Raw genomic sequence first — 27,810 nt, 5'->3', positions numbered from 1 at the left:
GTTGGGAAGAAGTCCCCAGCCAGCAGCACGAAGGGCGGGCAGGACTTTTCCACCCGCTGCCCCTCGGTGGAGCCAGGCTCAGACCTGAAAAACCGGGGCTGGTGCTCCGTTTGACTGTCTTCCAAGGCCCGCCGCCGCTCTCTCTGCAGCTCTTCAATCCTCTGCTTCTGGATCTCGGCTTCTTCTATGTTCCCTTCCTCCAGAAATCTGAGGCACGGAGGGAGAAAGTACAGGAACGTTATTTCCAAGCCAACATAACCATCGTTACAACTAAACGCCCAGGTATCCGAGGGTATTCAAAATCCTCCTCCGATACCTAAGACCCCCTCGAGCAACCCTTTTTTTTTGAGGTAGAGAGGGAAGGTATCATCTGTGCCCTGGTGATATTTACACGCTCCCCCAAATGTTATCTACAAAAAAGGAACTTGGAGTAAAATCTCTCTCTTTATTGTCTCCAATTCCACCTGTTTCTTCCCAATCCTACACTCTGAGCTCCACCCCCAGCTCTTTTAATTTTTAATTTAATTTATTAATTTATTTTTTGCGGTACTGGGGATGGAACTCAGGGGCATTCGACCTCCAAGCTATACCCCCTGCCCTAGTTTTTAGTCTTTATTTTGAAACAGGGTCTCACTGAGTTGCAGAGGGCCTCACTAAGTAGCTGAGGCTGTCCTCGAACCATGATCCTCCTGTCTCAGCCTCCCAAATGCTGGGATTACAAGCGTGCGCCACCACGCCCGGCTGTTTCTCATTTTTATTTTATTTATTTTATTTTTTATTTTTTTGTTTCTCATTTTTAAATGTACAATTAATGCTGCAACAAATGGTCTTGTGTATACATCATTTTGCACATGGGAAAGCATATCTATATAAAAGAGAAATTTCTAGAAGTGGAACTGCTGGGAAAAGGGCGAGTCTGTAATTTATATATCACCAAGCTGACTCCTCTAGGGACTCCAGAAACCTGCTATGAGGCTGTTTCCCCTTGTTGCCTCAGAGTATATCAGATTTCAGAATTTTTGCCAATCTGATAAGGAAAAAAAATGTTAGGTCCATGTGATTTTAAAAATAAGCGCGCACGTGTGTGCGTGTGTGTGCATGTGTGTGTGGTGTGTATGGTACTGGGGATGGAACCCAGGGACATTCTACCTCTGAGCTACACCCTCAACCTAATCTTACTATTTTATTTGGAAACAGGGTCTCCTAAGTGGCAGCGAGCCTCACTCAGTAGCTGAGGCTGGCTGTGAACCCGCGATCCTCCCGTCCCAGCCTCTCAAGTCCTGGGATGACAAGCGTGCGCCACCACGCCCAGGTGTGGGTCTTTTTTTTTTTTTTTTGCATTACAAATAGGCTGATCTTTTCATATATATATATCTCAAGGGACATCTGCATTTCCTATCCTGTGAACTGTTCATTTTTGGGTTTTTTCTCAAGTGTTGATCTATAACTTGATTTCTGGAGTTTAATCATGTGTTGTAAACACAGAATCCTGCTTGTCATTTATCATTTGGGCTTGGGATTATATTTTAATTTACTTTGCCACTGAGACTTTTTTTCTTTGTAGTAAAATGCAGCCAGCATAGGAGGATTGTGGTTTGCAGCCAGCCTCAGCTCCTTGGTGAGGTCTTCTGCAGCTCAGTGAGACTCTGTTTTGAAATAAAGAAATCACCGGGCGTGGTGGCGCACGCTTGTAATCCCCACGCTTGGGAGGCGGAGACAGGAGGATCGCGCTGGTTCGGAGCCAGCTGCGCTGGCTTAAGAGACCCTGTTTCCAAATAAAAAGTATAAAATAGGTCTGGGAGTGTAGCCCGGAGGTAGAAGGGCTTCCAGGAACCCCAGTACCACCACCAAAAAAAAAAAAAAAAAAAGAAAAAGAAAGAAAGAATAAAAAATGGTGGGCGGCTGAGACTGGAGGATGGCGGTTCGCGGACAGCCTCAGTTACTTAGTGATGCCCTCAGCAACTCAGTGAGACCTGGTTTTGAAATAAAGAATAAAAAATAGGGCAGGGGGTATAGCTTGGAGGTCGAATGCCCCCGAGTTCCATCCCCAGACCTACACACACACACAAAAAAAAAATGGGACTGGGGGTATAGCTTGGAGATAGAATGCTCCTGGGTTCCATTCCCAGGACCACCAAAAAACAAAAACAACAACAACAACAAAAACAAACAAACAAAACAGAAATAAGACTCTGGTGATAGATAAAGGCCACCCCGCACATAGGTCTCAGCCGGTCTGTTTTGATGTGACGTGGGTGTTTAAAAGCTCCCACACTCTTTGCTCCAATGACTGTAATCGCCTCTCGGGTTCCTCTGGTGGCCTGGTTATAATGTGACCTTCTGTAGAGTTGATTTTTTTTGGTGGCATTGGGGATTGAACCCAGGGCTGTTCTACCTCTGAGCTATACCTCCAGCCCGATTTTATTTTTATTTGGACACAGGGTCTCCCTAGGTTGATGAGTCTCACTACTTGCCGAGGCTGTCCTCGGACCCCTGATCCTCCCGTCTCAGCCTCTCACACTTACTGGGATTACAGGCATGTGCCACCACACCCGGACGAAGAAGATCACTTAAAGATCCTTACCTTTGATCTGGTCGAAATCGGGTGTCGGTCGGTGGTAATAAAGACTTGAAGGATGGGTCCATTTCATTTAACTCTAATGCAAACTGCGTGAAGCCATAATACTGCTCGTGGGCTTTCGGCATGGGATCTGAAAGGCACGTCACCTGTCAGTCCTTGTACTTCTCCTGGGCGGCATTTAATTACTTCATCTTTTGCATCTCAGACCAGCTGCGACTTTTCTCCCTCGGCTCCAAACTGCCCCATTTCTATTAGAATAGTCTGCCTCACCACTAGATAGACAAAGAGGGTATTTACCGAGCCACTTCCTTCTCTGTGGGTATTCGTTCTTCTATCTACAGGGCTGTGGTCTCCTTTGGTTGGTTACAGAGTTAATTTATACAATGCTATGCGGTTTCTGTTCTATTTGAGATTAAAAAAAAATAATTTGCTCTTAGAATTCACATGTTCCAAGGGCTCTGGGGTCTATTTTTCTGACCAAAAAGACCCTCTATAGAGAAGTGACCTCACACTCCCCTGAAACCTGGGAGCAGTGCTGAGCCCACAGTAAGCGGCCAATAAACAGCAAATAAACAGCCTCCTCTTCTTACATCCGGGCCCTTATTCTTTTTATAAACTTGTGTCCCTATATCTTGTATCTTTAACTTTAAAAGCCATTCAGTAGACCACCTAGCTTGAATTCCAGCTGAAAACCAAGCTACATACAGCCACGTTCATATATGAGCAAACCGAGGGCAGACCAACAAAACCCACTCGGCCCGAGCTCTGCTTCTCACGCAGACGAACAGAAACGCTTTCCTCCAACTTTGCTGCAGACCTGCTTTTGGAAGCTTCGGAAGTCCTCCTTGTAGCTGGTCTAATTCTCAGTGTATCTTAAGCATGAAAACTATACCAACGCTTCCTACCTTTTTTTTTAATCTTTTTTTCTTTTTGATGCTACATATGGAAGCCCGGGGGATTCTTCCTCTGAACCACACCCCCGGACCCTTCCTGCTGTAGAGCCTGGCGCGGGCGCTCATGGCTTAGGGCCTAGTAGCCAAGTTCTCACTTGATTTTCGTCCACCACGGCATCCGGGGAGCTGTAGCCTCAGAACAAGTTTCACAATCCGACCCTGGCTTGGAAACAACCTGCTTTTGGGGACTCACGGGGAGCGTAGGGGGGTCATCGCTGTGGACATGTGCTGGGGGAGGGGCTCTTCTAGGGCTCAGTGCCCTTTGGGAATCGCAGGGGAGGTGTGTGTGGCCCACGGGGCTGGGTCTACCCAGGGATCCCTGCGCTTGTGGAACCCCCATGTCACTGCCTGTTTTTCCAGTTTCTTCTAGAATGACTTGTTTTTTTCTTTTGTGGTACTGGGGATTGAATCCAGAGACGTTTTTCATTTTTTGTAAAAATTTGAAATGAAAATAAAATTTTCATTTTTCTTGTACTCAACTGCTGAGGCTGCCCGTGAAATCTGCGATACTCCTGTCTCGGCCTCGCCAAGCACTGGAATTCCAGGCTAGCACCCCCCATCCGGCTCCTGGAAGGCCTTCGTGAACTTTGCTGCTGGTCCTTCGCGGGGCCAGGATGAGCCTGGGTGGGCCCCTCAGACGGCCACCGGCCGGCAGTGGACGCTTTGGGTGTAAGGACCCAGAATCCAGCAGCCCGGCCGAGCCGCTGTCGGGCGGCCCAATGGACCAAGGGCCAGGAGCTCTAGCTGGTGCCAAGTGGGCGCAGGCCGGCCCGCCACCCTCCCCTGGGCCGGGTGCACTCACTGGCTCTCCAGAGGCAGGTGGAGGAGGAGGCGCCCCCGCAGTAGATGCTCTCATGCCACTTCCCGAACAGCCGGTGCACGGCCTGGCCGTCCCTGTCGAACACGGTGCCTTCGATCTCGTGCGCATTGGTGCTCCAGTACTTGGCCTAGGGGGCAATGAGCGCCGTCAGCGCAGCACGCAGGGTCAGCCCGATACAGACCCCACGCCAGGGGAGCGGCGAGTGACTGCGTGCTGTCCAGGGCTCGCCACTTCTGGATTGTGTCTGTTTGTTTAATGGACTAATAAAGTTGCATGTGTTTCTCATGTATGGAACGGTGTTTTGAAATATGTATATGTTGTAAAATGGCTAAATCAAGCTAATGAACACATTTTACCTCCCATATTTATTTTGGTGGGAAATATATAATTCTTTTTTTTTTTTTTTTTGCGGTACTGGGGATCGAACCCAGGGGAATTCTACCTCCGAGCTATACCTCCAATCCTATTTTTTATTCTTTATTTTGAAACAGGGTTTCACCAAGCTGCAGAGGGCCTAAGTAGCTGAGGCTGACCATGAACCCGTGATCCTTCCTGTCTCAGCATCCCAAGTATTAGGATTATATATAAAATACGTTTTTGTTATTTTTTTGTACTAGAGTATTTTGCTATGTTAAGAGATCCCTTGAATGTATTCATCCTAATTGAAATTTTATATCTTTTGACAAACTAATTGAAACTTTATCTTTTTTTTTTTTTTGGTGGGTCTGGAGACGGAACCCAGGGGCATTCGACCTCCAAGCTATACCCCTTGCCCTATTTTGTATTCTTTATTTTGAAACAGGGTCTCACTGAGTTGCAGAGGGCCTCACTAAGTAGCTGTATCCTTTCACCAACGTTCTCCTCGGCTCTCAGCCCAGCTCCTGTTCTGTGGCTGTCCTGACTTCCAGCACTGTGGCTCTATTACGGCATCAAAGCACCGGGTCCCCTCCTCCTCTGCGCTGCCTACGGAGGTGGCAGCATCTCCCGGTCGGCATCACAGCCGCCCTCCAACCTCTCCTGAAGCCCCAAATCATCAGAAAGGACCACGTTCAAGCACAGCTGCCAGACTGGCACGTCAGAATTAAGCGTGAGCGGGGAAGTGCAGAGGCACTGATGAGAGGGTGTGGAGAGGATCCGAGGGCCAGATCCTGACGGCCAACACCACCGACAGGGGCTACAGGAAAGCCAAGCGTGTGCACCCAGGGGCTCGGGAGGTTCCTGGTCACAGCAGCGAGGAGCCCAAAGCACTCCTGATGGGCGACAAGTCTGTGCTGATGCCGGGCGTGGTGGCGTATGCTGCAATCCCAGTACTTGGGAGGCTGAGACAGGAGGATCGTGGTTCACGGCCAGCCTCAGCTACTCAGTGAGGCCCTTCACAACTTAGTGAGAGCCTGTTTTAAAATAAAAAATATAAATAGGGCTGGGGGTGCAGCTCCAGAGGTAGAAAATCCCTGAGGCTCCATCCCCAGTACCACAAAAAAGCAAACTAAACCAAAATAAAACAAAAAAACAATCTGTGCTGAGACTGCACCTGACGCCTCCTCCACGGTGGCCCGGGGCTGGTCACTAGAGTCACCGACCCTAACGCTGGACTGTGCTGCGAAGGAGAGGCACAGATACTCCCAAGTGAGTGAGTGTGTGTGTGTGTGTGTGTGTGTGTGTGTTCGTTCAAATAAAGAAAATGCCATCTGGCATTTTTAAAAAACAAAAATACAAGAAATGGAAGTCGTCATTGTTTTTCTTCCTGTAAAGGCACTAGATATTAATTTGTAAACCAACCAAGCAGGCTGCTTCAATTTTCAGGTTTCTAAGTTATTTCTACTCCCAATTAGAACCGCTCATTCAGACCGCAGGAAACTCGCACAAGCCACGCCCTCGCTGCAGGCGGGCTGTGGTCAGCGGGGCAACTTTGCCATAGGGGGCAAGCTCAGCCTCTGTGGGGACTGTACACTACCACACTCTGGCCAGCAGAGGGCGCTCCAACTCATGAGTACTCCGCCCCTCCAATCTGGCTGCCCTTAAAAATCTCTATGAAAAAAAAGAGCATTTCTCCATAAATCAAATACCCGAGCACTATTTTCAGCTGGAACGAAACCCACATTTGGAAACCAAGAGAGTTGAGTGGCATTTTCAGTAGTATTCTGGCGGCTCCAAAGGAAGGGCTGGATACAGCAGTGTCTCAGAGGCCAACCAGACACTGCAAACTTAGTTCTCCAGGTATGGGAAAAACGGGAGGGGAAAAGACTATCCAGGGTCTTTTTTGCTTTCATTTTTAGCACTGGGGCATTCTAGCACTGAGATACATCCTAGCCCTTTTAATGTAAATATTTATTTATTTATTGTGGGTCTGGGGATGGAGCCCAGGGGCATTCTACTTCCGAGCTATACTCCCAGCCCTAATTTTTATTCTTTATTTTGAAACAGGGTCTCACTGAATTGCAAAAGGCCTAAGTAGCTGAGGCTGGCCACAAACCGCAATCCCCCTGCCTCGGCCTCCCAAGCACTGGGATTACATGCATGCACCGTAGCGCCTGGCTCATTTTAACGATGTCTAAGCGTACAATTCAAGGGTGGTAAGAATATTGACACTGCCATGCAAACACCACCCACTATCTGCTTCTTGGACTTTTTTTCTTCCCAAATATTAACTCCAAACCAAATCCGCTCAACAAATAACTCTGTGCGCCCCCCGCACCCCCCCAGCGGCCGGCACCTGACTCCCAGGGAAGTCCTACACCAGGAGCCAGCAGTTTATAGGTCGGCCTGCGTCTGGCTCATTTCTCTCGGCACTATGTCATGAAGGTGTGTCCCTGTGCCGGGGGTGCCGTGGAGAGGTCCTGTGGCTCTGCACAGGAGACAGACCACAGGCAAGGCCAGGGGGCGCCCCGCAGGCGCCCCGCGGCCCCAGGCACCTTGGTGAAGGTCACTTTGCAGTGGCAGGAGTCGTCGTTCCGGTTCCTGATGACGATCTCCCCGTAGTGCTCGATCCAGCGCTGGCCGCTCAAGATGTTGTGGATGCAGGAGGTCACCTTGTTCCACTCAAAATGGTCTCCGAAGCTACAAACGAGGAAAGGGGACGGACGGTGGCGGTTCCCAGGAGGGCCGGACGCAGCCGATGCCGCCACTTTACGAATGAAGCCACGGGATGGGTCACGCACCTCTCCACTCAGGGACCGCTTGGGGAGAAGCGTGCGGAGTCACAGCACAGGCCCCAAGGACAGCCACGCTCCCCCGCCCCGCGTGGGTCCCTGGCCCCGGACTCTGTCCTGTTCCCAACCTCAGAACAACTCACGCGGGCAGAGTCACGTGGGTGGTGCCGATGGGAACGATTTCCATGGATTTGCCCCAGAATTTGTTTTTCCATCTCACATCTGCAATGAAACGCCAGATAACTACATCAGCATGGGGGTAGGGAGAGCAGAGTTCTGTCATAGACGCCCATGTATTGGCTTACTGCCCCCTTTTCAGAAAAAAAAAAAAAAATTACTCAGTGTCCCACCCCGGCTCTCACCGCCCCCTATTCTTATTTAACACCCCCAAACTCCCCTAATCGTCCCAAAGCTACCTCAGACCCTGTGGATTGCTTTAATAATCTCCAGGGGGTACGGCCGACATTGAGAGTCTGTGGACAGGATCATTCTACAGCACAACTTCTCCATGATCAAGTTAGTTGGGAAAATATTTTATGTACTATATGTACCAACGAGGCATCTGGAGCAGGATTGGGGTTAACTAAAAGTATAAGGTCAAGTCCTTTCCTTAGAAGAGTTAACAGCCCCAGAGGCAGACAGAAGTGACAGCAATTAGTGACCTCTCGAGAGGCACAGGCTTAAATGGAACCGGAGAAGAAGGGCCGGCCAAAATGCCTGGGGATGGCATCGGAAGGGGCCTTCTCAATGAGGCTTTGTAGAATGCACAGGAGCTCACCAGGCAGAGAAAAAGCAACTTAAGGCAGAAGGAAGAGTTTATTCAAGGAGACAGGGATGTGGCTTTGTCCTAAAGGTCTGAGATGGTCCAGGGAAAAGAGTAAAAAGTCAGGCTGAGGACAGAGTACAGTGGGCTGCACACGCCTGGCTGAGAAGTCTTGTTGTGTATACTGGGGAGAATATAAAAGAAGCCAATGTGATTGGACACAGACCTCGCGCAGACAATTGGAGAGTCTAGGCATCCGGGCAGTGTAGGAGAGGTCAAAGGCAAGGCTTCTAGCAAAGGGCCATCAGGAACGGCGCTGCGGAGGAAACTGGGGAGGCGGGGCGTGTACAGGAACTCCCCTGAGAAGACCCCTCCCGTCAGAAATTATATAACCTTAAAAAACACCCGCAGGGGCTCACAGGGACTTAGAAGGTCAGTGAGATCCAGTGACGAAGAGGTTAAGAACCCTGCAAGAAATCGCTCCGGAGGGTTTTGTTAAAAGGCAGAGACATTTTTCGAGTCACGCTTCACTTTTAAACTCTGATAGCCCAAATTAATAAAAGTAAACCACGAAAACCAGGCGTGAAAACCAGGCGTGTTGGAGCACACCTGTAACCTCAGTATTTGGGAGGCTGAGACAGAAGGATGGCAGGCTCGAGGCCAGCCCCAGCAACCTAGTGAGACCCTGTTTTAAAACAAAAATAAAAGGGGCCAGGGGTATAGCGTGGAGATAGAATGCCTCCGAGTTCAATCCCTAGTACCACCTCTGCCAAAACAAGAACAAAAAAATCAAAAAAGAAAACCATGGTCTTTTTAACTTTAAACCAGTGACATTGATAATCTCTAGGGAGAAGAAGTTGGCCTCTGGAAAAAGGGGTAGAGAGGGGGGTAAAAGCATATTCCTTTGTACTTTTAAAATTTCACAAAGGTTTATAGGCAATGTCCCTAAATCAGGTGACATTATTTTTAGTCGAGAAAAAGCTTTTTGTTTTTTTGTAGTACTGGGGATGGAAACCAAGGGCATTCTACCTCTGAGCTATACTCCCAATCCTGTTTTATTCTTTATTTTGAAACAGGGTCTCACTAAGTTGTGGAGGGGCTCACGAGTTTCTGAGACTTTCCGCGAACCGTGATCCTTCAGTCTCAGCCTCCCAAGTGCTGGGATTACAAGCGTGTGTCACTATGCCCAGCATGAGAAAAATGGCTATGTACTGTTTGAAAACCCAGGATGCTCATATTTTTTATTGTACACTCCACCTTTTTGAATATATAAAGACATTACTAAGCCAGGCGTGGTGGCACGCGCTTATAATCCCAGCATTCGGAAGGCTGAGACCTGGAGGATCGCGGTTCGCGGACAGCCTCAGGTTAGTGAGGCCCTCTGCAACTCAATGAGACCTGGTTTCAAATTAAAGAATAAAAAATAGGGCAGGGGGTGTAGCTCAGAGGTCGAATGCCCTTGGGTTCCATCCCCAGACCCGCCAAAAATTAAAAAAAAAAAAAAAGACATTACTAAAATTCATTAGCTAGGTGTGGTGGTGCCAGTACTTGGAAGATTGACACAGGAGAATCACAGGTTTGTGGCCAGCCTCAGCTACTTAGGCCCTCCAAAACTTAGACCCTGTTTCAAAATTAAAGAATAAAAAGTAGGAATGGGAGTATAGCTGGGAGGTAGAATACCCATGGGTTCAATCCCCAGCACCACACACAAAAAAGAAAATTAATTGCTTGTTATTGAAAACAACTGGCTACCCTCGTATGCAAAATATAAACTGAACAAAATTTCAGGAATCACGATCTCAAAATTGAAAAGAAGTCAGCAACATAAAAATGTGATTTCCATCCGGGCGTGGCGGCGCACGCTTGTAATCCCCGCGCTTGGGAGGCGGAGACAGGAGGATCGCGCAGGTTCGGAGCCAGCCGTGCTGGCTTAAGAGACCCTGTTTCCAAATAAAACTATAAAAATGGTCTAGGAGTGTAGCCCAGAGGTAGAAGGGCTTCCAGGAACCCCAGTACCACCACCACCACCAACAACAACAAAAAATGTGATTTCCAAAATAAAATTTAAATGTTTCAAAAGCAAAGCCCGTCTCTGCTGTTTATACTCTAAGAAGCAGCTGGAAAAACTTGGTGAACCTTGAAATTAGCGAGGCGCATGGATGACTGTGAAATAAAGTAGAGAAAAAAGATGGAGGACTAAATAGTGGTGACGCAGATGAGGATGAAGAACTGTTTTCTTAAAGTGAAACACTAAATGATCTCCTTGAACACTTACTGAAAATTAATAAGCAATGACAGTATTCGGCATCAATCTGTAATGGGCAAACGTCAATCATGGGTCGGGGGGACGCACCCCCAGTGAAGGAGGGTCCCTAATGAAACCCAAAGCCCGGGCCACCGTGACCGCGACCACAGCGGGCATCCAGAGTGGCTCCTGAATTAAACAAACCTGTACTGTTACACGACACGGAAGCAGGCACCATAGCATCTTACCTTGCCAGAAAACAAAATTTTGAGACTCGGCGTGACACGCAGAGATGGGCGGGTGGTGGCTGACCTGAGGGAGACCAAAAACAAGAGACGGGAACTGAGCCAAGTGCTTCACCGCGGGAAATCCCTTCCTGCCCCCCTGCGCTGGGATGTGCCAAAGTGCGTCCTACTGAAGGGAAACTCCTAGTTTCTATCCATGGGTCTGTCCTCCAGAGGGTGCTCCTGACCCACACTTGCTTAGCTGCTGGGGTGAGAAGCTAGGAATGGAAGCCTCTGGAAGCTTCCGGAGGCTTTCTTGGGAGGGGGTCCTAGTGGCAGGGGAAAAGGATTAAAAGGTGTTTTGAAAAGTGTCAAAATATGCCGGGCGTGGTGGTGCACGCTTGTAATCCCGGCATTGGGAGGCTGAGACAGGAGGATCATGGTTCTCGGATAGCCTCAGCTACTTAGGCCCTCCGCAACTTAGTGAGACCCTGTTTCAAAATAAAGAATAAAAAAATTGGGCAGGGAGTATAGTTCGGTGGTCAAATGCTCCTGGGTTCCATCCCCAGATCTGCAAAAAAAGAAAGAAAAAAAAAAAAAAAGAAAAGTGTCAAAATAAAAACAGGGGCCCGGTGTGGTGGTGCACGCATGCTTGTAATCCCAGCATTTGGGAGGCTGAGACAGGAGGATCATGGGTTCAAGACCAGGCTCAGCAACTTAGTGAGGTCCTCAGTAATTGAGTGAGCCCCTATCTTAAAATAAAAAATAAAATAGGGCTGGGGGTATAGCTCAGAGGTTAGAATGCTCCTGGGTTCCACCCCCAGGACCACAAATCTTTTAGATTTCTGAACTGTCCACAAATGTTTTTTTTTTTGGGGGGGGGTACTGGGGTTCCTGGAAACCCTTCTACCTCCGGGCTACACTCCCAGACCTATTTTATACTTTTTTATTTTTGGAAACAGTCTCTTAAGCCAGCACGGCTGGCTTCGAACCAGGGCGATCCTCCTGTCTCCGCCTCCCAAGTGCGGGGATTACAAGCGTGCGCCACCATGCCCGGCTCACAAATGTTTTAATTAAGATATCAAACAGAGGTGTTTTTGCACGTCGTTTCCAAGTAACACAAAAACAACTCTCCCTTGGCCTTAGCAGATTTAACTACTGAAGATGCTTCTTCCCAAAGCCCTGCCTCTTTTCAAAACACCTACAAGAAGACAGGGCCAAGGGAACTTTTGGAAAGAATGACGTTACTGAAGTAAAGAGCCAGACACATGACTGTGGAAATGTTCGCTAACCGCTAAGAAAACGTATTTCTTTTTTTTGCAAGATAAAAAATACCTTGAGTTGCCGGGCGTGGTGGCGCACGCTTGTAATCCCCGCACTTGGGAGGCTGAGACAGGAGGATCGCGCAGGTTCGAAGCCAGCCTCAGCTACGTAGTGAGGCTCTCAGCAACTTAGTGAGACCCTGTTTCCAAATAAAGTATAAAATAGGTCTGGGAGTGTAGCCCGGGGGTAGAAAGCCCGTGGGTTCCATCCCCAGTACCACACACACACAAAACAATATCTTGAGTGAAAATGTAAAGACATCCGAGAAAAGACAGTCCTCTGTAACAGAGGCTACCTTTTGGTGAGAAGTCGTTACTGTTTTATTCACTAATTATGAAGCTAAAGAGAAAACAGCCCCCCCTTCCCTCATCTCAGTAATACTCAAGAAACGTGTTCTGTTATTATAACGCAGTACTAGTGAAACCACGCTGGCAGCAGTGCTTCCAGAAATTTCTCCCATTTAGCTGGTTCTTAGCAATGGTATCATACATATCTAGCACAAAGCCTTCATACTATAAACATGGAGACCGAACCAGAAAGATTGAGAAACACTTCCCCAACACGTTGATAGGGAAGAAGTATAGGAAAAGCCCAGGGCTTCTGGCTTATCTCAATGGTTTTCAGACATTCCTCCCCCCAGAATAAATAAATAAATAAATAAATAAATAAATAAATAAATAAATAAGAAAGAAAGGGGAAAAAAAAAAAAGGAAAGCTGGGCATGGTGTGCGTGCCTGTAATCCCAGCATTTGGGAGGCTGAGACAGAAGGACTGCAGGCTCCCGGCCAGCCTCAGCTACTTAGGGAGTCTTCCCAAACTTAGTGAGACCCTGTTTCAAAATAAAGAATGAAAACATAGAGCTGGGAGAGTAGCTCAGAAGTAGAATGCCCCTGGGTTCAATCCCCAGGACCATCAAAAAGAAAAAAGAAGTAGTCACACTGTGTCTTCCAACACATGAGCAACTTGGAATCCTGAGCCCGGCATGAGATGCAGAGGGGTGTGTGGGGGACGAGGAGAACTACAATGTCGACTGTCTTGCTCTGGACCCAACTGTGCGGAGAAACAAGCTTTGAGAACCACGTCTGCAGTCGTTTGAAAAACATCTTTTGGACCCATCTAAGGGCATCTGCAAAACACTGGTCTACTAATTCATATAGACAGTATATTTATTCTCATCTTATAGGGTTTATTTATTTATTTATTTATTTGTTGGTGGTACTGGAGTTCCTGGAAACCCTTCTACCTCTGGGCTACACTCCCAGACCTATTTTATATTTTTTTTATTTGGAAACAGGGTCTCTAAAGCCAGCGCAGCTGGCTCCGAACCAGCGCGATCCTCCTGTCTCTGCCTCCCAAGCGCGGGGATTATAAGCGTGCGCCGCCACGCCCAGCTAGGGTTTAAAATGATTACAAAATAGGTATAGGTAAATGGCTTTTTGGAACGGGGAATGGAATGGAACCGGCCAGCGTCATGCAGGCCCGCGGCACCTGTCACCGGTGGGACCGCAGCCGCCCCAGCTCCCGGACCGAGACCGGGATGGCGGGCGGCGCTCAGATCCCCGGTGCACTCAGACCCCAGCTGCTCTGTGGTTTGTCTTGGTTCCCACGTGTCTCCTGAGCAGGAGAGTCCCCGCTCCCCAACGGGGTTTCCGAGGGCAATTTCACTTCAAGCCTTGACTTAGAAAACCAAGTCCCAAGAGGCGGCCCTCCGCTTGCCTTTGTCGTCAGTTTTGGCTTGTTCTTTAAAACCCACCCTTGGAAAGACTTCAGATTCCAAACGCTGCTCCCACCTCTTCCTTCTCCCACAAAGTGGTACTTGAGGAGAACAGGAGGAAGCTTTCAGCATAAAATCCAATTCCCAATCCTCACCCCACTTCCCGACCTCAGCTGGGTCCCTCGCTCCGTGGCGTAGACATTTTAAAGTGGATTCTTATAAATTATGTCCCCCACCCCGAAACAATAAAGCTGTGGTGAAGGAGGACACTCTAGCCTGGATCAAGAATTTGGCATTTGTTATAGGTTCAGCCAAATAGAAACACCAGAGCAAAATATAGTATATAGAAACTATATACGACGAGTGTGGTGGTGCCCGCGTGGAATCCCAGGATCAGGAGACTAAGACAGGAGGATGGCGTCGCAGGTTTGAGGCCAGCCTGGGCAACTTAGTGAGACCCTGTTTCTAAATTAATAAAAAGAAAAATAAAGGCTGAGGGTATAGCTCAAAGGGAGAATGTCCCTGAGTTCAATCCCCATAGCCAAACAAACAGCCCACCCCGAAAACAAACAAACACCCCCCCCAAACAAACAGCCATGTACCTATACCTATTTGGTAATAATTTAAAACCCTCTAAGACGAGAATAAATATACCGTCTATGTGAATTAGTAGACCAGTGTTTAGCAGATGTCCTTAGATGGGTCCAAAAGATGTTTTTCAAATGACTAAAATTTAACAAGAAAGTATTAAGCCAGGCATGATGGTACACCCCTATAACCCCCAGGACTTGGGAGGCTAAGACAGGAGGGTTGCGGGTTTGAGGCCAGCCTCAGCAACTTAGTGAGAACTTGTTTGAAAATAAAAAAAAATTAAATAGGGCTAGGGTTGTCACTGGGAGGTAGAATGCCCTTGGGTTCAAGGCCTGCTACCAAATCAAACAAAACAAAAACACTCCCCAAAACCAAATAAACATTTCTGTCTCGATGATTTTCGTTTCCCTATAAACAGGTCTTTGAGAATGGTTTATATGTACCACAGACTTTAATAAGGTTCACAAAGCTTCATGGGAAACTTATGTGGGTGCCTTTTTTTTCTGTAATATATTTAATCACAACCCGTATGTGTTCTGGAAGCTTCTCTGTGTTCTGGGCGGTGAGCGGTACTAGTCTCTAGAGAGCTTTTGTTAACCTACAGATCTGGGTCCTAATATGCAATGTCACCTGCCGGCCGTATGACCTTGGAAACATTTCTTAGTTTCCTTCCTTTCTCTCATGGCGCTGGAGATTGAAACCAGTGGCATTTTAGCTCCCAGCGATTCTCCCAGATCTATTTATTATTCTTATTTGAAAACAAGGTCTCACTAAGTTGCTGAGAGCCTCTGTAAGTAGCTGGGGCTGGCCTCGAATTTGCCATTCTCCTGTCTCAGGCTCCCAAGTACTGGGATTACAGGCATGCACCATCAGGCCTGGCTGAAGCAGTTATTATTATTATTATTATTATTATTATTATTATTATTATTATTATTTGCAGTACTGAGGATGGAACCCAGGGGCATTCTACCTCTGATCAAAACCTCTAGTCCTATTTTTTATTCTTTATTTTGAGACAGCATCTCATTGAGTTGCAGAGGGCCTCACTAAGTAGCTGAGGCTGTCCATGAGCTGCGATCCTCCTGTCTCAGCCTCCCAAGTGCCACCAAGCGAGTGCCACCACGCCCAGCATTGCAGAAACATTTTTAATCCCTCTCTACCTCGGTTACCTCCTCTGTAAAATAGGCCTAATACCACTGACAGCGCATGTAAAACGCGTCCAGGATTGTACAGTATCAGGCAGGAACCAAATTTTATTTTTTAAGTACTTATTATTTCTATTTTGTCCTCCTGGTGGCCTCTTTGTTACTCTTATTTTATGCATTCGGAAATAGAAGACTGTCCACCCAAGAACGTGCCCATGCCGTGTGGGTCATGGGCGACAAAAGCAGCATCTGACCCCAAACCAGTGCTGTGTTCTGGGTCTCAGCAGCTTTTCCACAGCGGCCCAAGGCTGGACTCCTGTTTCTCCCCAGACCCGGCCGTCAGCAAGGTGGCTTGGCACGGACACTCAAAGAAAGAATCTATTGAATTTCACCTTCCCGACCTATTTATTTCTGTACAAAATGAAGTCTGGGGCTCTTTCTTGGCTTCACAAAGCTGCGAGTCCAATGCCGGCTCCCAGTGTCCTCTGGGAATCTCACAGCACAGGTGGCGTGGGTGCCAGCCAATTCGTTTTCAAAGTAAGATATTTTTTTCTCGGTACATTGCAATGGCTCATCCTCGTGGACACACTGTTACGTATCTGCACATGCACCGAACATAAGGTGGTCCAGGTCCCTCCCCAGCGCCCCTTCCCTCCTCTGCCCTTTCCCCAGCCCCTCTCTCTACTTTACTGGTCCCCCTTTTTATTTTCATGAGACCCCCCTTTCATTTTCTCTCTGGCTTCTACATATAAAGCACACACCCCAGGACCTTCTGGGTCTAGATGGCAGCCAATTTGAAAGCAGGACTCTAAGTCTCTGAATCCCAGGAGAGGGGGCGGGCAGACAGTTAATTGCCTTGCTTTTGTCGATGGCGGTCTTTCTCCTGAATGGAGAATAATGAGTATGCGCCAACCTGTGCTCCTAGTGTGGGCTGCGCCAACCTGTGCTCCTGGTGTGGGCTGTGGGCTGCCTCTGTTCTTATTATATCTTAACCCAGGCAAAAAAAAGGCCGTAGATGTGTTTGAGTCTGAACGGATACAGGCCCGAGGAGTCTGTCTCCAGCCTGTAAATCCAGCACAGACTGGTTTTAGAGCATCCTTCCCCCTCCTTCCTCTCCAGCCCAAAACCAGCAATTCCTAGCTGGGTATGGTGAGAAAATGAGAGCTGAGGATCACGGTTTGCAAAGAGCTTCCCCTACTTAGCGAGGCCTTTGTAACTCAGTGAGACCCTTTCAAAAAATAAAAAGACTAAGCTGGGTGTGGTGATGCATGCTTGTAATCTCAGCCCTTGGGAGGCTGAGACACTAGGATCGCACAGGTTCGAAGCCAGCCTCAGCTACTTAGTGAGGCTCTCAGCAACTTAGTGAGACCCTGTTTCCAAATAAAATATAAAATAGGTCTGGGAGTATCACCTGAAGGTAGGAAAGCCCCTGGGTTCCACCCTCAGTACTACAAAAAAAAAAAAAAATAGGGCTGGGGGTGTAGCTTGGAGGTAGAATGCCCCTGGGTTCCATACCCAATAACACACACACACACACACACACACACACACACACACACACATACACACACACACCCCAGTAATTCCTGACTGGTAAAGATTCCTAAGCATTCAATTACTATATGGAGGGGGAGGGTTGTGGGGTGTGTGTGTGTGTGTGTGTGTGTGTGTGTGTGTGTGATGACCCAGGGGCATTCTACCTCTGAGCTACACTCCCAGCCTTTTCTACATTTCTTAAAACAATTTTGAAACAGGGTCTCACTCAGTTGCTGAGGGTTTCGCTAAATTGCTGATGCTGGCCTCAAACTTGGAATCTTCTTGTTCTAGTCTCTCAGGTACTGGGATTACATTTACTATATACATTTTTATATGACAAGATATGCAAATTTTCTTTCTACAGGCTCCAGTACAGTTTCCCTGGTTGACAAGAAGCCTTCTAATTTATAATTTACTTGTATCCATGAGGCCTTTTTTTTAGCCCTGCTCTTGTTACTTTTCAATTATGCTTTGAATGTGCTTTAAATGCAAGCGGTGGTTAAGGGAGAAGCACACTGAAAAAAGAAGGATTTGGATGTTTTTATTTGTTCAGATTTATTTATATAATTTTTCTTTGTGGTACTGGGGATGGATCCAGGGGCATTCTACCTCTGAGCTATACCCCAGCTCTGTTTTATTCTTTATTTTGAAACAGGGTCTCACTAAGTTGCGGAGGGCCTCACCAGCTGCTGAGGCTGGTGGTGAACCTGCCACCTTCCTTTCTCAGCCTCCCAAGTCCTGGGATTACAAGCGTGCGCCACCGCCCCAGCTTTTTTCAGATTTAGGAAAAAATATTCCCTTAAATTGATCACCTCTGCCTGCAGCTGTGCAGAGACATAGCTAGACAGTCCTCCCAGCTCCTGACACCTGCGGTAGTGCAGGTGGCTGATGGGAAAAGAGAACATTAGCCAGGCAAGAAGTCATCACAAGAGGGGACCCAGGGGCCACTCCTCCCAAGGTTTTAGCCTTTGAGGTGTCAGGCGCAGTCCTTGCCCCTGGGAATACAGCAATCAATGAAAGCCCGACGCCTCACCTTCATGGCGTGCACACTTCAGGACAGAAGTAGTGAGACACCAACAAGCAGTGACGTGTGTTAGGGAGGAGAGCCAGGCGTGAGGACGGCGCTCGCGAGCCCCCATCTGCCTCCAGCTATTCCAGGCATGGGCAGGACTGCCTAATAATAGAAACCCAAGACTAGGGGAAATCAGGAAGTTAGCAATGCAGGCATCCGGGAGAAGCGGGGCCCAGGCGGAGGACACGGCAGATGTGAGGGCCGGGAGGCGCCGGTGTGAGTCAGAAGAATCCCAGAAGCCAGCATGGCTGCAGGGCGGGCAGGTGGGGAACGCAGGAAGCGGGCGTGGGGCCAAGGCTGGGCTGGCGGGCTGGAGGCCCTTGATTTCATTCATTCCAAGTGATTCCAGAAGTTGGTAGAGGGCAGAAAGCACAATGTCCATCCGTCCATCTGTCCGTCCATCTGTCCGTCCGTCCATCCATCCATCCATCTATCTACTTTTGTGGTTCTGGGGATGGAACCCTGGGGCATCTCAGCCTCCCGAATGCTGGGATTACAAGTGTGTGCCACCACGCCCGGCTTGTACTTCTACTTAGAATAGTCACTCTGGCTGCTGGGTGGCGAGGAACTGGCTATGGATAAAGAGACTGGTTCATGGGTCCAGTGTGATGACGCGAGCCCCTGCATAGGGGGGCCTGGGATGGGGAGTCAGCAGCAGGTGAGGCAGAGGCACCATCTGGCTTTGGAAGAGAGACCCTGGGGCTTGTTGATGGATCCACGTGGAAAATATGAACCAGGAAGGATGATGCCAAGCCCAGCATGGTGGCATATACCCGTCATCCTGATATTTGGGAGGCTGAGACAGGAGGATCACAGGGTTGAGACCAGCCTTAGCAAATTAGCGAGACCGTCAGCAACTTAGTAAGAATCTGTTTCAAAATACAAAATAAAAGGGCTGGGGTATAAGTTGGAGGTAGGATGCCCCTGGTTTCGATACTCATAAAAAAAGAGGACAACGTCAAGGAGACTAGCTGATTTGGGGAGAATCCAGTTGCCAATATTTTCTTCTCCCCTCTGTTCAAAGTTAATCATTTATGTAATGGTTTTGATTTAGAACACCCAGCTAACCCTCAAGGAAAAAAAGATAGCCATGTTGGCAGTAGAGCTTGGTTGCTGAGGAGGGTCTCTGGAGGTGCCGTCTTAGGGTAATGTATTATTCCTCCTCCTCTTGCTTTCTCTCTCTTGCTTCTAGTCTCCATGAAGTGAAAATAGAGTCTTGTTTCTTCTTCGCTCTGCTTCTTGCTGTCAGGCCTTTAGTTCCGAATATCAGGCTTGACATAAACTAAAGTCCAAGATATCCAAAAGAACTGTGAACAAGTAAGTTTTTCTTCTAAAGTTTTATGGTCAGTTGTCTTGGATTATATCAGTGAGAATGCTGACTAAAACACGAGTTAGTACCAGAGAAGTGGGGCCACTGCTGTATCTAAGTCTGACCACACGTTTTGTGAGTCTTTGGAACCAGTTTGTGAGGGGAAACTGGAAGGGTCAGAATGTGTCTCGAAACGCAGATGGTACAGACTGTGCTCAGGAGATTCTGGAGGGCAAAGAGGACTCCACAGGAAAAGGGCATAAAGGCCATATGTGTTACCTTCTGACAAAGAACTTACCAGCATTTTGCCCATGTCCTAGAAGTTTGTGTGAGGCCAAATTTAAAGATGATGGGCTGATTAAACTGGTGGAGGAAATCTCAAAAGAGCAAAGGATCCAAACTGCAGTATGGATATTGAGGTCTGCGTTCAGCAAAATTGTCTGCTGGATTTTAGGCGTGCAAAGCAAAGCAGAGACTTTATAGGCTTGCAGTTTGGCTAGAAAGGCATGTGTAACACTGGGTCCCAGAGAGACAGTGCTGTAAAACAAAGTCAAGATGGATGAAGGGAGGTGGTAGGCTTTGATTAGAAACAAAGACAGGGATGTAGTCAGAGTAATTGGAGATTTCATTAAAAAAGGAACGCGGTCAGGGAAGTTTGTAACCAGGGAAACAAGGTGGGGGGCTCCTTCAAGAAAGGCACTCAGATTCCTTCCCTCTGGCCTCCATGGGGGCAGGTGCGGCACCGCCCACGGGACGAGCTCAGCGCTGGGATTACAAACTGGGATTACAAGCATGCGCCACCACACCCGGCAGTTTTTTCACTTTGAGACAGAGTCTCACTGACTTGCAAAGGGAGGGCCTCACTAAGTAGCCAAGGCTGGCCTTGAACCGGGATCCTCCTGTCTCAGCCTCCCAAATGCTAGGATTACAAGCATGCTCCACCATCCCTGGCTGTCCACTTATTCTTGGTGTATGAAAAGAACCAATTATCTGAGGCCACAAGGCTGAATTCCACCATGGTCCCCTCATGTTCCTCGTCACAGTGGCTGCCTCCTGGCTGGCTGGCTGACTGGCGATATCCAACCACTCACCCTGGTAGCTTATTTCTTTGGGATACAGAACAAAAGACTAAGCTGTGTGACACTGTCCTGGTATGTGCACGGGCGCCCAGGGGCCCTGGTCCCTCCCGTCCCCCATCCATGCCACCAGAGCTGACACACCCACAGACCCAGCCTGCATCTGAGCCTGCAACGTCGCTCAGAGGGGCTGCAGCTCGGCTCTGCACAGGCCTGTGTTACAACTCCTGCCCTCCAGCTATTCATCCTGCCCTGATTGCCTGCTGTAGTTTGGGGCTATTTGGGGCCTTTATATATATATACAATACCATGGTAACCAAATTATATTTTCATTTATTCTCATTCCACTTTAGGTTCTGTATTTTAAATAAGCCAGCTGAATCTGAATCAGGCAGTAAGTACCTTATCCCTTCACTAATAATTTAACCCTCTGGGTCCCTGGCACCAGCCGGCTAGCAGTTCCTCATTTTAGCTCCTAGCTGGGCAGCTCCTGCTCATTTGCTTCAGAATTATTGTGAATTCATTCCGCCCCCACCCCTGAGTTCCAGAGGATACTGCTTGCCATCTCCAGTCAAGACAAGCACCACCTTCTGGGTGTCTAGGCATACCACGCTTCCCTTCCGGTCCCCGTAATGGAAATCTATTGATAACAAGCACAGCAAGGGAACCAGAAGAAAAGGCGTGTCCCGGAGGCGAGCGGGAGGAGAGGCATCAAAGCCAGGGTGTGCAGCGCCTCCAGGTGATGCCCAGGAACGCGCTTAGGGCCGAGGCACTCATAGCTGCTCAGTTAGGCTAGAGTTGGCCTTTTATTATTGTCTAAATGTACACATTCTATTGCCGCTAAACAACTGCCCGGACAGGTCCAGTGGCCGCTCCTGAGGTCCCACCAGGGCGCACAGTGCTGCCGCACTGCCGTGACGACATGTTTACCTGTCACACATCGGCCCTGCTCTGGGTGCTCTGAACCTCACCCCACCCCGCAGAGTCACAAGCAGTGCTTGGCACCTGCGCCTGAGAGGACAAACCAAGGTACAGAGGAGCTAAGAACCTTGCCCTGGGTTGTTCAGCTCCTGAGATGTGAAGCCAAGCTACGCGACTCTTCCATCTTGTCCTGTGCTGATACTTATGCGGGAAGACCCTAAGGGAACCTCCGGACCGTGAGCATGATGTGTGTCCGTCCCTTAGACGGGGCCAGGGACTCTGGTCTGGTCCCCTCACCTCCCACGCCACGGCACTGGAACAGCGCCAGTCACATGGAATCTGATCAAAATACAGATGTGCCGGCTTGGGGCTACCATCCTGTGGGGCTCAGGAATGATGGAGGCAGCGGTCGGGGGGGACACTTCATGCTTTGATAATCCTTTGCCCTCCGAATTCTCTCCTTTTTTGTGATACTGGGGATGGGACCCAGGGGCATTCGACCTCCAAGCTACACCCCTCCCAGCCCTATTTTTTATTCTTTATTTTGAAACCGGGTCTCACTGAGTTGCAGAGGGCCTCACTAAGTAGCTGAGGCTGTCTGCGAACCGCGATCCTCCTGTCTCAGCCTCCCGAATGCTGGGATGGCAAGCGTGCGCCACCACGCCGGCTGCCTCCTAGTTCTCAACAGGGAAGTCAACGCATGTAGCCAGGCAGCTCAGAATCCGTCCCTGGTGCGTGCGAGCGGTGGCTGGGTTTCAGCGCACGGGAATGGGGCCCTGGCCTTATGTTTCAAAGCACTATAACGACTGCAGCTGCTTTGAAGCTGGTAAAAGGTGGCAAGTGAATATTTTAGAAGCACCTTTCATGGCGGGCGTAAGCAACCCTTCCCAGAAAACAAAAGGCATGCATGTCCACCTGCTCTGAGAAAAACTGGAAGCCCTTGTCCTCTCGAAGACACTCGTAAGTTTCTCCAAGGACCGGATTGAACGGCTTGCTCCCGGCGCGGAAGTAGCTGGACGCATACGCGGATACGGCAAAGGCTGCGACGTACACCTGCGGGAGGAAGCAGGCACGTGGTCACTTCTGAGTCGCCAAGATGTTGTTTTTGCATAAACAAATGACATGAAGCCTCTATTTCTCTCTCTATGTTTTTATTTCCCAAAGCCATGGACTTGTCTCTGGTTTCAAGACAACTGAAGCCGGGCGTGGTGGCACAAGCTTGTACTCTCAGTACTTGGGAGGCTGAGACAGGAGGATCGCAGGTTCAAGGACAGCCTCAGCAGGTAGCGAGACTCATCAAGCTAGGGAGACCCTGTTTCCAAAGAAGAAATAAAATGGGGCTGGGGGTTGTAGCTTGAAGGTAGAATGCCTTTGGGTTCAATCTTCAGTACCACAAAAAAAATAAATAAAGAAGACAATTGAACCAACATAGGAACCATTTTATCTTTATGGTACTGGAGACTGAATCCAGGATAGTTCTACCACAGAGCTACAGCCTAGCCTTATTTTTTATTTCAAAACAGAGTCTCACTAAGCTACTGAGGCTAGGCTTGAGCCTGAGATCCTCCTGTCTTAGCCTCCCAAGTTCTGGGATCACACACATGCAGAACCATGCTCAGCACCAAACATCTTTAATGCCTATCTATTTTTATTCTAAAAGCTGGGAAATGTGATTAAGATGATAACATTTATAAAATGAACTACGCTGTTCAGTTTTTCCCATTTTCTGGGAACTCCAATGTCATGATTTTGGGAGGAGAGGGGAAAGAACATGAAAGGAAGCCAAACTTCCCCCCAAATGAAGGAGGAAGCATCGTTAAGTTTGACCCTCCCCAATTTGATACTGTAGAAACCTAAAGGCATATTTCGGCCAGAGAAAATCTGTATGAGTCATTTCCTGTCTCTGAAAACCAACTAGGCACAGGGGCTTTTAAGTAAGTTCCGCTTCTCTGGGAGGAAAAGAGAAATATCCGACACAAAACATAATCTATGTGCCCATGGACTGAGCAAAACCCTGCAATGGCTCTCAGAGTGAGGAACCAGAGCTCCCCTGCTAGGCCATCAAAGAGATACATTGCCTTTTTTCTTTTGATTTTTTTCGCAAAAAAAAAAAAAAATTAAACTAAGCCATGGTTAGCAAATCTTCCTTCCTCCCTAGTGAGCAGAACGCATCTCAAATGATGCCCTGAAGTCTGCTGTATTGAGGAAGAGCTGAGAGCCCTTCAGAAGGTTCGCTTGGCTCAGAACCTCCCTCCCCAGCTGCGGCAAGATGTCTGGGTGTTGCCTGTGCTGGGACCCACCTTGCCACCTCCACTATACATTGCTCTAGAACTCCTAGGAAGCTTACAGTAATCACTTCATGGGCTGGAGGTGCACCTCAGGGTGGAGCGCTGGCCTAACGTGCGCAGGGCCCTGGGTTCATCCCAGGCCTGCAACGGCAACAGCAGCAACAACAGAAACCAGCCCACTGTGCTCAGGCCAGTCACATCTGTGCCCCTGCGTCCCAGCCCGGGCCTTTCTCTGCTTCCTCGAGTCAGTGACTTGAGGAACAGTCACTCACGGTGTTTGCGGGGAATGGCGCCCGTGCCCGGGCCACCCACAACTGGAAATGTAGCAAAACCAGTAAAGGAAACATTCGTAAGGCTGGGGGCCAGAGTGCCGGGGCGGGCAGAGCCAGCCACCTCTTTTGTGTTGGTGACACAACAGAGTCTCCACACAGGGAACACGGTGGCCCGCAGGACAGGGCAGTCTGTCCTGGCCTCTGCTCCGGGGTGGGGGCTGGGTTGTGAAGCCTGTCTCACACTCATGCTCAAGGCCAAGTGTACATACGACCAATCAGCCCAACATACAGAGGGTCTCTAAATTGCCCTCAGAACAAAACACCTTTTAGGACTACTTTTATCAGCTGCGTGGGGTGACACAAGCTGGTAATCCCAGCAGTCAGGAGGCTGAGACTGTAGGATCACAGATGGTGGACAGCCTTAGCTACTTAGTGAGGCCCTCTGCAACTCAGTGAGACCCTGTTTCAAAATAAAGAATAAAAAAATAGGGCTGGGGGGTGTAGCTCGGAGGTCGAATGCCCCTGGGTTCCATCCTCAGTATTGCAAAATAAATAAATAAATAAATAAGTAAATAAATAAAATAAAAACAACTATTTTTTTTTAAATCAAAGCAGCTAATCCTTTTCCTTAAAGGAAAGAGCTGTCTAAGCCAGGTGTGGTGAGGCATGCCTGTAATTCCAGTACTGGGGAGGTTGAGGCAGAAGGATTGAGGGTTTGAGGCCAGCCTTAGCAACTTAGTTAGATCTTTAGCAACTTAGTGAGAGCCTGTCTCAAAATAAAAATAAAATAGGGCTGGTGGTATAGCTGAGAGGCAGAATGCTTGTGGGTTTCATTCCTGGTAAAAAATAAAACAACACACACACACACACACACACACACACACACACACACACACACACCACACACACACCCCTTGCGTTCCTCCCTATCCTTATTACCAGTTGCATCGAGAAAGCCAGCCTCTCTGATGGGAGGCCCGGGCCTGAGTGAAATGGACATGGGGTGCCTCTTTGGGTCAGCAGTTGGGATCCCTATAACCTTCAAATCCGTGAAGTAATGAAGACTTCGTGAGGGTTAAGACTGCAGCGTGCTTAGCATTGGGAAAAGCCCGCCTCCTCTCCCCACGGACGGACGGCGCCGGGCCAGCGAGACCTGTGGCTCCAGCCAGGGGAGCAAGTCGGCCTTTGGGGGACCCTGAGCCCAGCAGCCCCGCAGGCGAGCACCTTCCTGTTTTCAGGTTACATATGAGGAGGCCAAAAGCGCACTTCCCAGATCAAAACGTCTCAAGCGTTTCAAGAGCAAAGTTCTATTTTGTTTCTTCACTTACTTTGAAGAGGAAGAAGAAAAAGAAAAAAAAAAAGGAATCTTTCTGATATAAAAATCTTTTCCAGGAACGATATTTTCCCCAAACCTAGAAACCGACTGACCATTTCCAGAAATCAAAACACCCTCCAGGGAAATTTACTCGGGATGAGAAAAACAGCCCAGAAAATTAAGCTCTGCCCGCCCGGAGCTGGAAAACAGAACCAGGCTGAGCGCTCCGAGGCCCTGCTCTGCAGCCAGGCCTCTCGGGCATCAGGTGGAAACTCGGGCAAGAGAGGAAGCCCACACTCCGCCGAGCAGAGCCGGCTGGCCAGGCGCAGGGGAAGCTGGCATCCCCGCGAGGACGCTTCCCAGGAGCCGTCGAGAGGAAAGGGCGGCCTCACCATGCGCTCCAGCGGGCTGGCGATGTGCGCGGCCTGGTCCAGCAGCTCGCTGTACTCCAGCTCCTCGCAGAGCCGCTGCAGCGTGTTCAGGGGCTCGTTGAGGTCCACGGGCATGGCCACCTTGGACAGGTCCTTGCCGATGTTGTTCCGCAGGATGTTCCACAAGCTGATGTTGCTGGTGTTGGGGCCCGGGGCCGGCAGGCAGGTTCTTCTCTTGGACCTCACGTCCCCTCCGCTCTCAAGAATGGGCCCTGAAACAGAAAAAGGGAAAGATGTCCTGTTGGCTCCGGGAAGCTGTCATTTAAGACGAACCTCACGTAGCAAGTATTCAGTTTTACTCGGTTCAGCTATCCAGAGTAGGACTGAAAGCTAAAAAATATGCAGAAGAGGCCCAGGGGGGTGCAGCATGCCTCTGATCGCTCGGTACCTTGGGAGGCTGAGATAGGAGGGTCATAGGTTCGGGGGCAGCCTCAGCAACTTAGACTCAGCAACCTAGCAAGACCCTGGATCAAAACAAAAAATAAAAAGGGCTGGGGGTGTAGTCTGGAGACAGAATGTTACTGAGTTCAATCCCCAGTTTAAAAAAAAAGTGAAAGAATTATGTGCAATCGAATACCAAAATTTAAGACTGGCAGTATAGATCTGTAGTAGAGCATGTGGTTAGTATATACGAGGGCCTAGCTCAGTCCCCAGCCCTGCTAACTAAGTACCCCAAATTGCATACACTGAAACATGGGCTATATTTATAGGAGGCCATTAAATGGCTACTCAAAAGCTAGTTCTTTGGAGCTTATATACGCTTGGAATAAAACTGGAAATCGGACTTCTATAGTAAGTTAGACTTAAAACCTGGGTACTGGATACGTGGTACTAGGGATTGAACCCAGGGGCGCTCTATCTCTGAACTGCATCCCCAGGCTTTTTTATTTTGAAACAGGGTCTCGCTAAGTTGCTGACATTGGCCTCAAACCTGTGATCCTCCTTTCTCAGCCTCCCAAGCACTGGGATTATAGGCGTGCACTACTGTGCTGGCAATAACTTACATTTTTTTTAAAAAAAAAAGACTTTAAAACTAGTATACTTTTAAAATGTCAAATTCTGACAAAATAACTGTGTTTATTACAAAAAATAGTAATGGAAATAATAGCCATGTATTTATTCTACCACCCCCAGGTGGCAGCCATGTCTACTTCATTTAGTGTTTTTTTCCACCCATGCAGCTCATACCGTACGGAGAGTTTTATGTTCTTTTTTTTTTTTTTTTTTTTTTTTTTTTTATTTTTATTTTTTATTTTTTATTTATTTTTTTTTTCCGTAACAAAAATTTATTTATTTATTTATTTTTTTTTATTGGTGCAATGTATTCATACATCATAGTGGTATAAATAAGATACTTTTGTAGACATACATGCACACATCGCCCAGTTAGCCCCTACCCGATCCCCACCCCATTCCCTCCCCATCCCTCCTTCCCACGCTTGGCTTAGTGGTTGACATCTAGTATTATAGCAATTTATACAATATTAACATTGATAATCTCACATAACAGTTTCATTTGTCTGGTACCAAACTTTTGATGACTTAAAGATAACATTTCAATATTTCTTTTTGCTTTCTTTCTTACCAGAGAATATTTTTTTTCTTTTTTTTTTTTTAGGTGAAACTATCATACATTTATTTATTTATTTTTCAGAAAAAAAATCTATCCTGATATGGAATATGGGCTCTAGATACCCAAAACAGTCTCAAAGAAGAACAAAGCTAGAAGATGTATATTTTCTGATTTCAAACCATATAAAGCTACAATAATTGAAACAGTGTAGTACTGTTCTAAAGGCAGATATATAAACCATTGGAGCTAAATAAAAGCCTAGAGATAAATTCTTCCATACATTGTCAAGTTATTTTTGACAAGGTTTCCATGAACTTTTGGTGGAGGAAATACTAGTCTTTTAACTAAATATTGTTGAAAAATAATAATAAATGAAAAATAATAAAATTGGACCCTTACCTAACACATATACAAATATTAACTCAAAATAGATAAAGGACCTAAATATAAATCTTAATACTATCAGCTTTTAGAAGAAAATCTGGGTCATAAAACCTCACAACATTGAA

At 48.0% G+C, this 27,810-nt stretch overlaps 1 protein-coding gene across 3 annotated transcripts in view; it reads right to left on the bottom strand.

Annotated features, from left to right (window-relative positions):
* OSBPL3 (oxysterol binding protein like 3) overlaps positions 1–27,810 on the bottom strand; it is a gene marked incomplete at both ends in the record, with an annotated part of 88,870 nt that overhangs the window by 3,059 nt on the left and 58,001 nt on the right. For all 3 annotated transcript variants that reach the window (XM_080701084.1, XM_080701085.1, XM_080701086.1), the window contains 8 exons: positions 85–207; positions 2,585–2,711; positions 4,337–4,481; positions 7,267–7,411; positions 7,647–7,725; positions 10,760–10,823; positions 22,338–22,475; positions 25,690–25,940. In XM_080701084.1, the coding sequence (XP_080557210.1) occupies positions 85–207; positions 2,585–2,711; positions 4,337–4,481; positions 7,267–7,411; positions 7,647–7,725; positions 10,760–10,823; positions 22,338–22,475; positions 25,690–25,940 (1,072 nt within the window). The remainder of the gene's footprint in view (positions 1–84; positions 208–2,584; positions 2,712–4,336; positions 4,482–7,266; positions 7,412–7,646; positions 7,726–10,759; positions 10,824–22,337; positions 22,476–25,689; positions 25,941–27,810) is intronic.

Source organism: Muscardinus avellanarius, assembly GCF_963383645.1.
Source record: "Muscardinus avellanarius genome assembly, chromosome: 9".
In the NCBI taxonomy this organism is placed as follows: domain Eukaryota; kingdom Metazoa; phylum Chordata; class Mammalia; order Rodentia; family Gliridae; genus Muscardinus; species Muscardinus avellanarius.
Note: the sequence above shows the minus strand (reverse complement) of the source record. Positions and strands in the feature narration are given on the sequence as shown.